We start from the raw sequence: 12351 nt of genomic DNA, 5'->3' as shown, positions 1-12351 counted from the left end.
AACTTTATAAGTAGGAAAGATATGCGATGGCATGTTTCAGGTAATTTATCTTGCGAAGACCCTGGTCTTTGATTAATTGTTCCTCATGTGCCGTATATTATAGACATGTTGCAACGTATTGGAGAAGGTTAATCATGCGAAGACCGTAGATTGTCACCTTCCATTCTGCCATTAGTCTCGTTGGGTCCCCAGGAAACAATTGATTCAGCTTGTTCGGTCTGCAGCTTGCCTGAATTTGTTAGATTAATTAGTTTTTCCATTCAGCTTGTTCGGTCACCTTCCATTCTGCCATTAGTGCTCAGTGATGACTTTTCATAGTCATATGTATGTCAGATAGATTTCTCCCCATCCTTAAAGAGACGACGTCCATATGTTTTTCTGGCTGTAAAGACAAGACGTTACAACAAATGAAATCGTGTTGGCTGAATGATTGCTTGTGCCAAATATGTTTTAGTTTAAGCTGGTGATACTCATACTCAATCGATATCATATCTCATTTGCCATCAAGAAAATAAACAAGTTTCAGAGCAAATAATTCCACCGAAAAATCAATCTGCTTCATGAACAGCATCGGAATATGTAATTCTTGGAAAGGGAAAGACAAACGGGCTCAAGCAACTCATACATGCTAACATAGTCGATCGAAGTGGTCAGGAATCATACTCCCTCCGTCTAAATTTGACTCAAATTTGTCTAAATATGAATGTATCTATGTCTAAAAAAAATCTAGATACATGTAATAAAAAAAATCAGTTAATATTGGACCGAGGAGTGCTTGCTAACCAGCTCCTCTAGAATGGAGGGACAAACACTCTTCGGATGACCATACCCATCACTTGCCACGACTGCCTTTAGGTTGCCTCGTAACGTGAGGAAATTGAAGCATGCCTCCTTGAGCACACGGCACCCATGCCGTTCGGCCAACGCCAACATTGTGGCCACGGTGGTTTCGTCAATATGTCTGCACAGCTTCTCCTCACATGCCATTTAGCCTCCGAAGATCATTCGAGCAGCGGGCTTCCTCGTCGTCTGCCCCGCCATGCCCGCCTCCGCCAGGGTTCCTTGGATGCATGGAAGCTGTCCGGCCACCATGGCGGCCAGCGGAACACTCCGAATAGTTCACCGCCAATGTGGGGCTTGGTGGCAACGAGAAAAGCGCCCGAAGTGGATAAGGAGAAGGGGATTCCCCGGTGGGTTTCTGTTTGGCGGCGGAGACGGCGACAGAGAGTTAGGGTCGGAAGAATACCCTTGCCGGTGGTTTTTTTTCCTTCTAAATCGAACTTGAATTTTCGGGTCGGCCCGTTTCGGTGTCTGTTCAACGGGTCCCGCCCGGATCCGGCCGTTGGCCAGCAGTATGGATCGTGGCGCTGGCTTGTTTTCTTCCTGGGGAAGGAAGCTTGACGCGTACTAGCACCGAAGACGAACCACCGCCCCGCCGGCCACCCCAACCAATCGAAGGCGAGCACATGGCGGCGCGGCGCGGCTTCGATTCGCCGCCGGCTCTCCCGGAAGAGCTCCTCGAGGAGATCTTCCTCCTCCTCCCGCCCGACGACCCATCGCGCCTCCTACGTCTGCAAACCCTGGAACCGCGCCGCCTCCAGCCGCGGCTTCCGCCGCCGCCTCTACGAGCGCCACGGGCTCCCCCCCTTGCTGGGATTCCTCCACAACTCCGGCGACCCCGCTTCGTCTCCACCACCGCCTCGCCGTTCCCCCTCCCCGTCCCGGACCGCCGCTCCTGGCGCGCCCTCGACTACCGCCACGGCCGCGCCCTCTTCATCTCCGTGGCTGACGAGGAGGCCCGGGTCCTCCTAGTGTGGGAGCCAGTCACGGGGTACCATCAGCGGGTGCCGGCTCCCCCCGCTGCGCTCAGCAACGATTTCTCCAACGGGGCCGTCCTCTGCGCGGCGGACGGGTGCGACCACCGCGGCTGCCACGGGGGATCCTTCCGCGTGGTATTCGTCTCCTTCGACGACGAGCTGGATGACACTTTCGCGTAGTTGTACTCGTCGGAGACTGGCACCTGGGGCGAGCCGGCCATCTTGAGCGGCACGACCTTGGACCTCAACAAACCCGGCGTGCTCCTAGGGAAATCTCTGCTGTACTTCGTGTCTGAATGTAATTCCGCCATCGAGTACGACTTGGTCAGGCACAGCCTGGATTTGTTCGACTCGCCGTTGGACCTTGAGGTCGTGTTTGACCATGACAGCCTTGACTATGACAGACTTGTCTTTATGCTGTCGGAGAATGGTCGACTGGGAGCTGCCGTTGCCAGGGATTCGCGTCTCATCCTGTGGTCAAGGGAACCGGAAGACGGCGGTGATGCGCGATGGGTACAGAGCAGCGTCATCGACCTGGCCAAATTGCTTCCGATTGGTGACCCGGTAACTGAGTCTTCAGAAACATCACCAAAGGTGATGGGCTTTGCCAATGAAGCAAACACAGTTTTCGTGGGCACGGTTGCTGGCCTGTTCACAATCGAGCTCCAGTCACAGGGGGTGAGGAAGGTGCACGAGGACCGTGAGTTCAGCTCATTGATTCCACTTGTTGGCTTCTATTCTCCATGTTGTACAATCGGGACACCCGGAAGCAAGGACCATGGCTTGCCGCTGTGGAACGCTAGTGAGGGAATAGGGAAGGAGGATAAAACCCTATGGCAAGCGCGGGAGCTGGTCGACAAGGGGTCCAAGGCTATCAAAGAGGTGAAATTCGTCGATGCCGTCGACTGCCTCAGTCATGCCCTTAAGATCAGGTTAGCTCTCTCTACTCCCAAATGCCTTCCATGTTACCGGATGTGCTGAAATGTGTATACAGACTGATGGTGTTGAAAAATTTCCAATTAGTTCAGTCCTTTTCTGGTTTTGGTACTTTCATGTGTCCTTGGCTGAAATGCTGAATCGTGAACCCCAATTGTTACTTTAATTGGAGGAAGCACTCTAGGAATTGTTACAAAATGGTGTCTTCAAAACTTTGTTGGTACCTTGTGCTATCAAAGGTTTTGATGGAATAATTGTTGCTGAGCTTCTGTATCTTAGATTATATAATTTTCGTTCTCTCTCATAGCCTTATGTTATAACCTTAACGGTGATTCACCGACATATTTATGTCTGTTGTCACCTAGGACTGCACATTACGGACAACTTGCTCTTGAGTGTGCTAGCTCGTATTACAAATGTGGATGGGCTTTGCTACACAAAGCAAGGCAACAGAGAGCTGAGGATGCATCCTTTCCATTATCTAATGTTCCCGTAAGCACACGAATTGAAGAAGCAATGAAGAATACAACCAGCAAAGACGATACCGGAACTCAAAGACCTCTTGTAGGAACGATGAAGATAGCTCCAACTTCAGGGAAAGGTGATATGGAAAAACATACAGCATTATTCCTTTCCCCCAAACAGTAATGTACACTTAAAGGCATTATTCCTTCCCATCAAACATATATCAGCTACTTGCATTCTAGATTTGTGTATTTCCTTTTTTCTCCTGTACTACTACACTTGGAATAGAAATGCCAGAACAAATAAATGTGGGTCTATGAAGGTCTTTTTTTGGCAATAGTTGGTACCTTGTGCTATCATCAAAACATAGTTGGTACCTTGTGCTATCAAAGGTTTTGATTGAATAATTGTTGCTGTGCTGCTCTATCTTAGATTATATAATTTTCATTCTCTCTCATAGCCTTATGTTATAACCTTAACAATGATGCACCCACATATTTATGTCTGTTGTCACCTAGGACTGCACATTACGGACAACTTGCTCTCGAATGTGCTAGCTGTTTGGTTTGCACAAAGATTAATCACGTGAAGACACATGCTCACAGCCTCACACGACAATCACCGGATTATGGCTAAAAGCACCTGTCGTGTCTTTCTTTGCTTTATTTCTTATCTCAATATCTCTAACCCGGCACAGAAACTGCCTACACCTACACTGACTAGGTGTCCAACTTGATTAGGAACAACCAAACAAGGAAAGTAACACCGATTCCTAATACTAACTCGAGTATTATTAGGACAGAACTAGTACTCACGATTTGGTAATTAAACAACGCGGAAACACTTTCCTAGTTACACTCAAACTCAAGATTATCCTAACACTAGCACGTATGACAAATGTGGATGTGCTTTGCTACACAAAGCAACACAGAGATGAAAAGGCAGCCTTTCTATTATCAAATGTTTCCATGAGTGCACGAAAAGAAGAATCAGTGAAGAATACAGCCAGCAAAGACGATACCGGAACTCAAAGAGCTCTTGTAGGAACGACGAAGATAGCTCCAACTTCATGGAAAGGTGATTTGGAAAAGAGTAAAATGCATCGGAGGTCCTAATTCTTTCGTAAAAGTCCCAAGTTAGTCTGTTTTTTTGTGAAACTGCATGTTTTAGTCCTAATAGTTCGTAAGTGGTTCAACACAGGTCCTGTTGCGGTTCTGGTGCGTGCCTTTTGCCGACGTGGCTATTTGGATCCACGTGTCAGGTTCCAAGGTGTACTATTTTTTTGCCAAAAACCCTCCGGACCATTTCTTTCTTCTCCCCCGTCACCCCTTTCTCCTTTTCTGCTTCTGCACTGGTCACCTTCTCTCCGAAACCTCTCTCTCCCGAGTCCCCCCTTTCTCCCCTGCCGCCATGGACCTCCCCAAAAAGTCTATGGCCTCCACCTCCTCCCTCCACCTCTCAAGCACCGCCACCTCCTCAGGAATACCCACCACGCCGGCCTTCCTCAGGATCTCCACCGTCCTTTGTCCCCGCCGCGACCAGCAGGGTCAACGGCACCGCCCAACGCGTCAACGGCCCCGCAGCGCCAATGGCAAGCCACGGCACGTCAACGGCGACGGCGGCAAGCACAACAACGGCGCCGCCATCAACGGCAAGATGTACGTCCACGGGCGCAACAGGATCCAGGTGAGCACGGGCGGCAGTGGCCAGGACGGGACGGGGCTGCGCGTGGCGTGCCTGGCGCGGCGGAAGCCGGCGAGCTCCGCCGTTCACGCGGGTGCTGGTGCAGCAGTGGTCGGGGAAATGACCGAAGCCTTGCAAAGGCGCTCTTCGTTCACCATTTCATGGCCATTGGTGCGTGCGCTCGAATTATCACCGCGTGGGGACGCTGTTGGGCGGGGGAGACCAAGGCGAGCGCACGAGCGGGCGTGCGGCGGTGCGGAGGAGGCAGGCGTCGGAGCGGGCGAGCTAGCGCCAGGCTTCGGGGAGAAGGAATGGGGGCGGCTTGGGAGAGAGGGGGGGACGTACAGAGCCAGAGGGAGAGAGCTCGGGGGGAAGAAAGAGGGGATGAGCTGAGAGTGAAGGGCTGACAGGGGAGAAGAAAAAAAAGGGCAGGTTTTTTTTTGCAAAAAATAGTACGCCTCGGCACCCTGACATGTGGATCCTATTAGCCACATCAGTAAGGGACACGCGCCAGAACCATAATAGGACCTGTGCTGAATCACTTATGAAACTATTAGGAGTAAAATGTGCAGTTTCAAAGAAGTGGGACTAACTTGAGACCTTTACGAAATAATTAAGACCTCTGATATATTTTACTCTTATAAAACATTATTCCTTTCCCCAAACAGTAAAGGCATCATTCCTTCCCCCAAACATATATCAGCTACTTGCTTTCTAGATCTGTGTATTTTTTTTTTCTCCCGTACTACTACACTTGGAATAGAAATGCCAGAACAAATAAATGTGGGTCTATGAAGGTCTTTTTTCCGCAATAGCTTGTTAGACAGTGTAGTTGCATGGGTTAGCTTTTGCTATATAGAAGCTCTTCCTGTTGGACATCAGCTATGCAGTAATGTATAAATTGTTGATTTAAATTTTCATCATAATTATAAGTACAGTAAAATGCATCCGCGGTCCTAATTCTATTTCAAATGTGCCAACTTAGTCCTAAAACTTTAAAAACGCATGTTTGGGCCCTAAATCTTTTTGAAGTATGCGTGTGTCTCTGTGTCTGACCGGGTGACGTGGTCGTTTGACTAACGCCACGTAGGACTAGGCCCACTTGCCGGGAAATGTAATTTTACACATATCCCCACGACTCCTTCTCCTTTCCAACCCACAGTCCGTTGAAGTCCAGACATGAACGCCGCCATGTTGAAGTCAAGCCAGAGCGCGGAGACGAAACAGCACATGTTGGTCGTGGCCAGCGCCACCAGTGACAAGTCCAAGCCTCGCAACCGTCGGCCCTCTGGGCTCCGCCCGTCCACCCACTCCACCATGGCCCTGGACGTGAACCCGGACACGGCTAGTACGCCGGCGGAAGTTCTTCAAGGTCCTCCTGCCCGGCACCTTCGAATCCAGCCTAGTACGTACGCTGCAGGTTTCTGAAACCTAATTGATCAAGGACTAATCGAATCAATTCTGCGCTGATGTCGTTGAATTGATTGATTTCCTTGCTGCAGTGACTGCCGCCCAAGTTCGCGGCGGGACTTCATGTTGGAATGTTTATAGATATATTGCAAGGGAGATTTTCCCCTTTCCTTTTATAGCTTCGCTTGATATTCAAGCTGTATTGAAAATTTGTAATCCTTGTATTAGGCAACTGGTGATTGATTGAATCATCCTGATTATACATCACGCCATGCTGAATATACGCATACGTGGGCCGAGGATGGCCTGGCCCGGCCGGCCTCGCCTTCGCCGTCGAGTCCTTGGACGCCTCTGGCTGCAGCCTCAGCCTCGACGCCACCACAGCCGTCAACGTCAAGCACGACCGTGGCCGCACGATGAACGACGACGACACCGCCAGTTGCTGCCACGATGACACGGAGTCCGGCAATAATAACAACGGCGGCGGAGGAGGACGCCGGGTACCGGAGCCGCTGCCGTGCGCGGCCGGGATGAAGAAGAGGAGGAAGAACTCGCTGGTCACTGCGGCGGTCACCTCGGGTGGCGGCTCTTTTGGAAGAAGAACAGAGGACGATGGCGGCGCATCGAGAGGCCGTACGAGCAGCGGTGCTTGTACCTGGCCATGGTTTTTTTTCTGCAAAGTTACATTTCATCATGATAAGTCGGTCCAGTCCTACGTGGTGTTGTCAAACGTTCACGTCACCCGGTCAGACACTGAGATACAAGCATAAGACCTCGGATGAACCACTTAAAAAAGATTTAGGACCCAAACGTGCATTTTCAAAGTTTAAGGACTAACTTCGCACCTTTGAAATAGAATTAGGACTGCATGTGCATTTTACTCTTATAAGTATTTGCCTTTAAACGGATCAATGCAATATTATGATCATGTTATATTGATTAAGTTGGATCATTAACTGTTTTCGCTAAACAAATATGTATCACTTGCGCATTTGTATGCACCTCATTGCTTTCTGTTGTTGTTTGGTGTTTCCCTGTTTATGTAAAGTCCCACTGTATAATAGTTTATCATCCTTTTGAATGTGTTTCTCTACCTGCTGTAGCAAATCTAATATAGTCAGTGATCAGGGCTAAACTCAAATGTCAAAGATAAGAGTATGAGATTGGTGATGGCAAGGATGATAACGATGTGGGTGATTCTGATTTGGATCTGGCCTGGAAACAGTTGAATTTTGCAAGAGTAATAGTTGAGAAGAGCCCAAATGACAACGCTATGGAGAAATTTAAAATTCTTTTTGCTCTGGCTGAGGTCTCCATGGAAAGAGGTGGCTCTCGTTGTCTCAGTACTTCTACATTTAACTTGTTGATGGTTTTTATGCTTATGTCACAACATTTAATTTGCAGGTGACTTTGACAACTTGCTCGGTTACTACTTCAAAGCTCTAGCCATCTTGGAGCATGTGGTTGAGCCTGACCACCCTGGAATTGCCAAACTGTATCCTCATGGTAATGACTATCAATTGTCTGTCATGCAGTAGTATAAACAGTTAAATAGTATAGAGCGGCATATTTGCAATCCATGTGTTGTTGTGCATCCTTGTGGGAGTATATGTTTTTGGTTCTACCCGTGCATTTTGGTCGGTTAAGGTAAACATTTAGGTCTCGCTTGGCAGCAATCCTCTGGATTTGTGGGGATTGAAAGGGATTGAGGGGGAAATGAACAACAATCACTTCCGTTCCCCCTGGATCAAGGCAGGGATGGGTTCAAACGAACAAGGGCTTACTGGCTAAAGGTGTCATTTCATTTTTATTATAGATGTATGATTTCAGTTAATCTGGGACCCAAATCTTGCAAGTGTACCTTCACTTGCGGAAATGCACACATTCTGTAGATGTGCAGAAGAAGTGTGGTCACAAAAGGAAAATTTCAGTTTTCATGCTTGTATCTTGTGGATATTGGCTTTGTTGATTTCCTTAATTCAGTAGTAGAAACTTCCGAATATGTTTGTGTTTTGCCTTCGTGTCAGTGGTGCCCAAGCTCGCGGATGCTATCCCCTATTGTGCAAAGGCTATTTCACTATACAAGTCACGTAAGCAGAGGTTGGAAAATGCCATGAAAGCTTTGCTGGCTGATGAAGGTGATAATGCTTCTGCTGCTGAAGGACGCTCTTGAAAATATGCTATCGAATATGAGATGGAGTTCCTAACTGGCATACTGGCTAAAGCCGAGGAGACGGTATCAAACTTGATTTTACTCATGTTGGAAAAATTGTTCTTGCTAGTGAATCAAGTCCTCTGTGAACAGAGAATACTATTTCCCCTTGCACACAAGGAACACTGACATCTATGAATTTCTTCGTTTTCAGCGTGAACTACTGGATGCAATGTCAACCCGAAGGTCTGCCACAGAAGAAAGAGCTGCCTGATTGCCTCACCGGTGACTGGAAATTTAGTAAAGCTGTGCGTGTTCGACTTGCCTGGAATGCTCAGGTTTTGACCTGCATATGTAACTAGTTATATTAGGCTGGTCTACTGAACTCTTAAGTATATGGTGGACGTATTCAACCCATGGGCTGTTGTCATGGTGGTCAGCCCTTTTGAAGCGCACGGGGATATGCCAAAGGACGCAAATGAACTGAATTGAGTGCTTTTCCCACTCGTTGAGTTTTCCTTCTCTGGAGTGACCGATGTCAATGAAGTCAAGAGACTTCAGTGTGCAATGATCATGCTGCATACGCAGATGAATGCACTCACAGCTTGTTTGGCTTCCATCATTTAAGCCTGGAATTCATTTTGGAGTTTTTGTTTGGATGGCGCAAAACTGGATAAAAGAATTTGATCCGAGATTTCCTAATTCTGCTAAAAAAACATATCAATTATCTTGGTTTTTCTCTCTTTCTACAAATCCTTGTTGGCAAACAACATGATTTTGGAAAACCTGGATTCAAATTTGATCAAATGAAATCCGGTTAAAATTTGATTTCATTTCACTTTTAATGCAAATTTGCACTAAACCACGACAAGTATTTACGAACGGAGGGAGTAATCAACTACCAAACGACTGAGCAGTTGCAATATGTTACTGCTTCCTCTGTTCGTAAATATAATCCGTGAGGTGTTCTAGCTTTGTCTTAAGTCAGATTTCTGAAGTTTGATCAAGCTTATACGAATCCTATGTTGATACTCATACTCCACTTCATATCTCATTGGTGAGTCATAAAAAAGAAGAAACAAGGTTCACATCAAATAATTCGATCGATAAATTTTCGTGACCAGCATCAACGCATCATATAATTCTTGGAGAAGGAACGACAAACGGGCTCAAACGACTCATATATGCTAACATGCAGCAATTCAAGCAACCGTTCGTTCGTCTTCGATCAGCGTGGCACCAAGTTGACCGAAGCGGTCAGGATCATACTTGCTGACCAGCTCCTCTAGAATGGAGGGACAAACACTCTTCAGATGACCATACCCATCACTTGCCAAGACTGCCTTCAGGTTGCCGCGTAACATGAGGAAATCGAAGCACGCCTCCTTCAGCACGCGGCACCCATGCTGCTCGGCCAATGCAAGCGTCGTTGCCACGGTACTTTGGTCGATATGCATGCACAGCTTGTCCTCACATATCAGTTTTAGCCTCTGGAGATCATACCTGTCCGCCGCCACGAGCAGGTGCTGCGCCATCTCCGTTCCTACACTCTCGCCGTCAGTCTGGGCCTCTGGGGCAGCGAGTCGGTGTACACGAAATGGAGCATGGCCTCGAACACCTTAGCCTCCATGTCGCCGATCCGTATTACGCCTGGCACGGCATTGTTGTTCTCCTTCATCGGGCCAAAGAGCTCTGCCGCGAAGACAGGGGAGCGGGCAGCGAGTATGTACCTGTGCGCAGCGAACCTCTCGCCGTCGACATCAAACGTGACATCCGACCAGTCACCGGCCGAGAGGAGCCGGCCGAGATGCCGGTGCATGTCAGACGGCGGCACCATGACGCACGACGGGGTGTCCTGCCTGACCGAATCTTCTACGACGGTAAGATCGCACCTTATCCAGATTACTGCTTCCGACGAACACATCGAAACCATGACGACGCTCTTTGGCTTCTTTGGCACAGAAGGCGGCGCTACATATGTTGGTGACATGGGGTGAGTCTCCGTCGTGGGCGAGCAGACTGAACTTGAACCGTGCCAGGACGACTGCGTTGGCATCACCGTCGTCGTTCTTGTTGTCGAGACGGAGGTAGATGGACGAGTAGTGCTTGTCACCCCAATCGGGGTAAAACTCGACGCTCCAGAGATGGCCACCGACGGCGAACGTCCCGGACCTGATGCATTTAGGATAGCTGAACCCTCTGGTCCGGGAGTAGCCGTCGATCTTGAACAAGTGTGATCCGGACAGTGGTCGTGTGGCGAAGGTTGACGCGTGTGGCACAGCAGAGGCACGCCGTCACCGGCAGAGGACATGGCTGGATGGAGGCCTGTCAAACGAGCTCAGTGGAGATGGATCCAAGAGCTGGAAGTGTTTGCTGGTGGATGCAAGGAGAATGGCGAACGGGTGGGGAGCTCGATCGGCGTGGGGTTCTTATATACGCGGAGCATCTGTGGTCATGGGCTGATGGCGCATTGATCGCATTGGTTCATCATACGAGGAGTCGCCTGTGCGAGTAATGAGAGTAGCATATGGACGGATCGAGGAGACGAAGGATCAGTGAGAATAGGAGACGTACGGGCTGCAGATTTGCACTTTGGAATTTGGGCTTGACTCTGCAGCTTCCCTCGGAGTCCAAGAATCGGGCTACGGGACACGATCGAGCTGAGAGAGCGGGGACTTGGTTCAGCATGAGCCGGCTCTCTTGGCTCCAAGTTTAGATTGAGCTTGAGACGAGCCTAGCTTGGTGCATTTGCGCGCCACCGTGCGATGCTGCTCTTCCTCTGATCGATCGGTCCGAATAAATCGCGTGGTTAAGCAGGTTGAAACTCTGATTTGACTAATTTCGTAGGCCTGCGTTTGCACAGACCCGTCATGTCCCGTTACCGGTACCCTTAGGTTTGATTTCCTTCAATCATGTAGTTTGATTTCTTGTGAATCGTTTGGATTCTCTCGACCTGGACGACCGGCCATTTCGTCTTCTCTGGCTACTCCCCGTCATCTGCGTCTCCATGGCAGGCTCTGCGTCATCTACGGCATGGCTGTAGGTTTCTCTTTGCAGTTATGTCTATTGCATCAAGAAATCTGTCCACCTCGTCAATTTATGGGGCGTTGATTCCTCTTTGAAGCTTAGGAGCAATTGTATCCACAAATCTGCTAATCCACCATCCCCACCACGGAGCCGCCCAACACCGCTGCTAATTAAGCAGCCCGCGCTGCCGACCAGCGGGCGCGCTGCCTGCCGTTGCAGATCGCACCCGTCCGCTGCCTCCTGCTCTGCTCACTGCATCGGGCGGGCCAGGCCCACTACGTTGGATCGAGGCGGTGTTCTGTTCTACTGATTTGTGCTGTCGTGATTAGCGATCTGTTGTGATGATTAATTTGGTTGAAAGGAATACTTTTGTCCTACCACAAAATGCTAATCATCGAAAATTATTATTACTCCCAAATATTATCCAACGCCATAGATGAGTCTTCCAAGGTACGCGAATTTCATTCCACTCAACAACTCTTGATGTACCTCTACTTTGTCCATTGTTCTTGTGTGTACAACATCTATATACTTTTATTTCATTTAAACATTACTTCATGTACCCTTTGTACTGGTACATTCAATTTGTTTGCTCTGCTAATAAGTAGTAGAACAGAGACCTCCTGCATCACATAACTTGGAATTATTTTACTGTCACCATCAGATTATTGCTTTGGTATGGGTACACCATACTAATAATTGATTCTCATTGTGATATCATTTAAGGTACCCAGTGTACTTGCTAGGTATTGGTTGTTTAGTCCGTCGCATCTTGTTTCGCACGAGGTTATATGTTACTTTTGTAATATAATGTATTGTAACTGATTTAATATGGGCTGCATCATCATTTCAAATTAATCG

General features: G+C 48.5%; 1 protein-coding gene and 2 pseudogenes across 1 annotated transcript; 2 read left to right on the top strand and 1 right to left on the bottom strand.

Annotated features, from left to right (window-relative positions):
* Nucleotides 1–1109: 1109 nt before the first annotated feature.
* Nucleotides 1110–2235, top strand: LOC112268789 (annotated as a pseudogene).
* LOC112268788 lies at nt 2022–7872 on the top strand. The gene is made up of 4 exons (XM_024454910.1): nt 2022–2749; nt 3119–3354; nt 7440–7636; nt 7716–7872. Exons 1-3 carry the CDS (start codon nt 2232–2234, stop codon nt 7538–7540), a joined length of 855 nt encoding a protein of 284 aa, XP_024310678.1. The 5' UTR covers nt 2022–2231; the 3' UTR covers nt 7541–7636; nt 7716–7872.
* A 1675-nt stretch (nt 7873–9547) lies between these two features.
* LOC100827299 lies at nt 9548–10437 on the bottom strand (annotated as a pseudogene).
* Between the last annotated feature and the right edge of the window lie 1914 nt (nt 10438–12351).

The sequence above is a fragment of the Brachypodium distachyon genome, chromosome 4 (assembly GCF_000005505.3).
Source record: "Brachypodium distachyon strain Bd21 chromosome 4, Brachypodium_distachyon_v3.0, whole genome shotgun sequence".
NCBI lineage: Eukaryota > Viridiplantae > Streptophyta > Magnoliopsida > Poales > Poaceae > Brachypodium > Brachypodium distachyon.
This window is presented reverse-complemented; position numbering and strand designations above follow the sequence as displayed.

What these genes read in the sequence shown, in the direction of transcription:
- LOC112268788 (XM_024454910.1), top strand. Translation starts at nt 2,232, where the DNA reads ATGCTGTCGGAGAATGGTCGACTGGGAGCTGCCGTTGCCAGGGATTCG. An exon ending in AGTCATGCCCTTAAGATCAG is followed by an intron (nt 2,750 to 3,118) that starts GTTAGCTCTCTC and finishes GTTGTCACCTAG; the next exon opens with GACTGCACATTACGGACAAC. An exon ending in AGCTCCAACTTCAGGGAAAG is followed by an intron (nt 3,355 to 7,439) that starts GTGATATGGAAA and finishes GTCAGTGATCAG; the next exon opens with GGCTAAACTCAAATGTCAAA.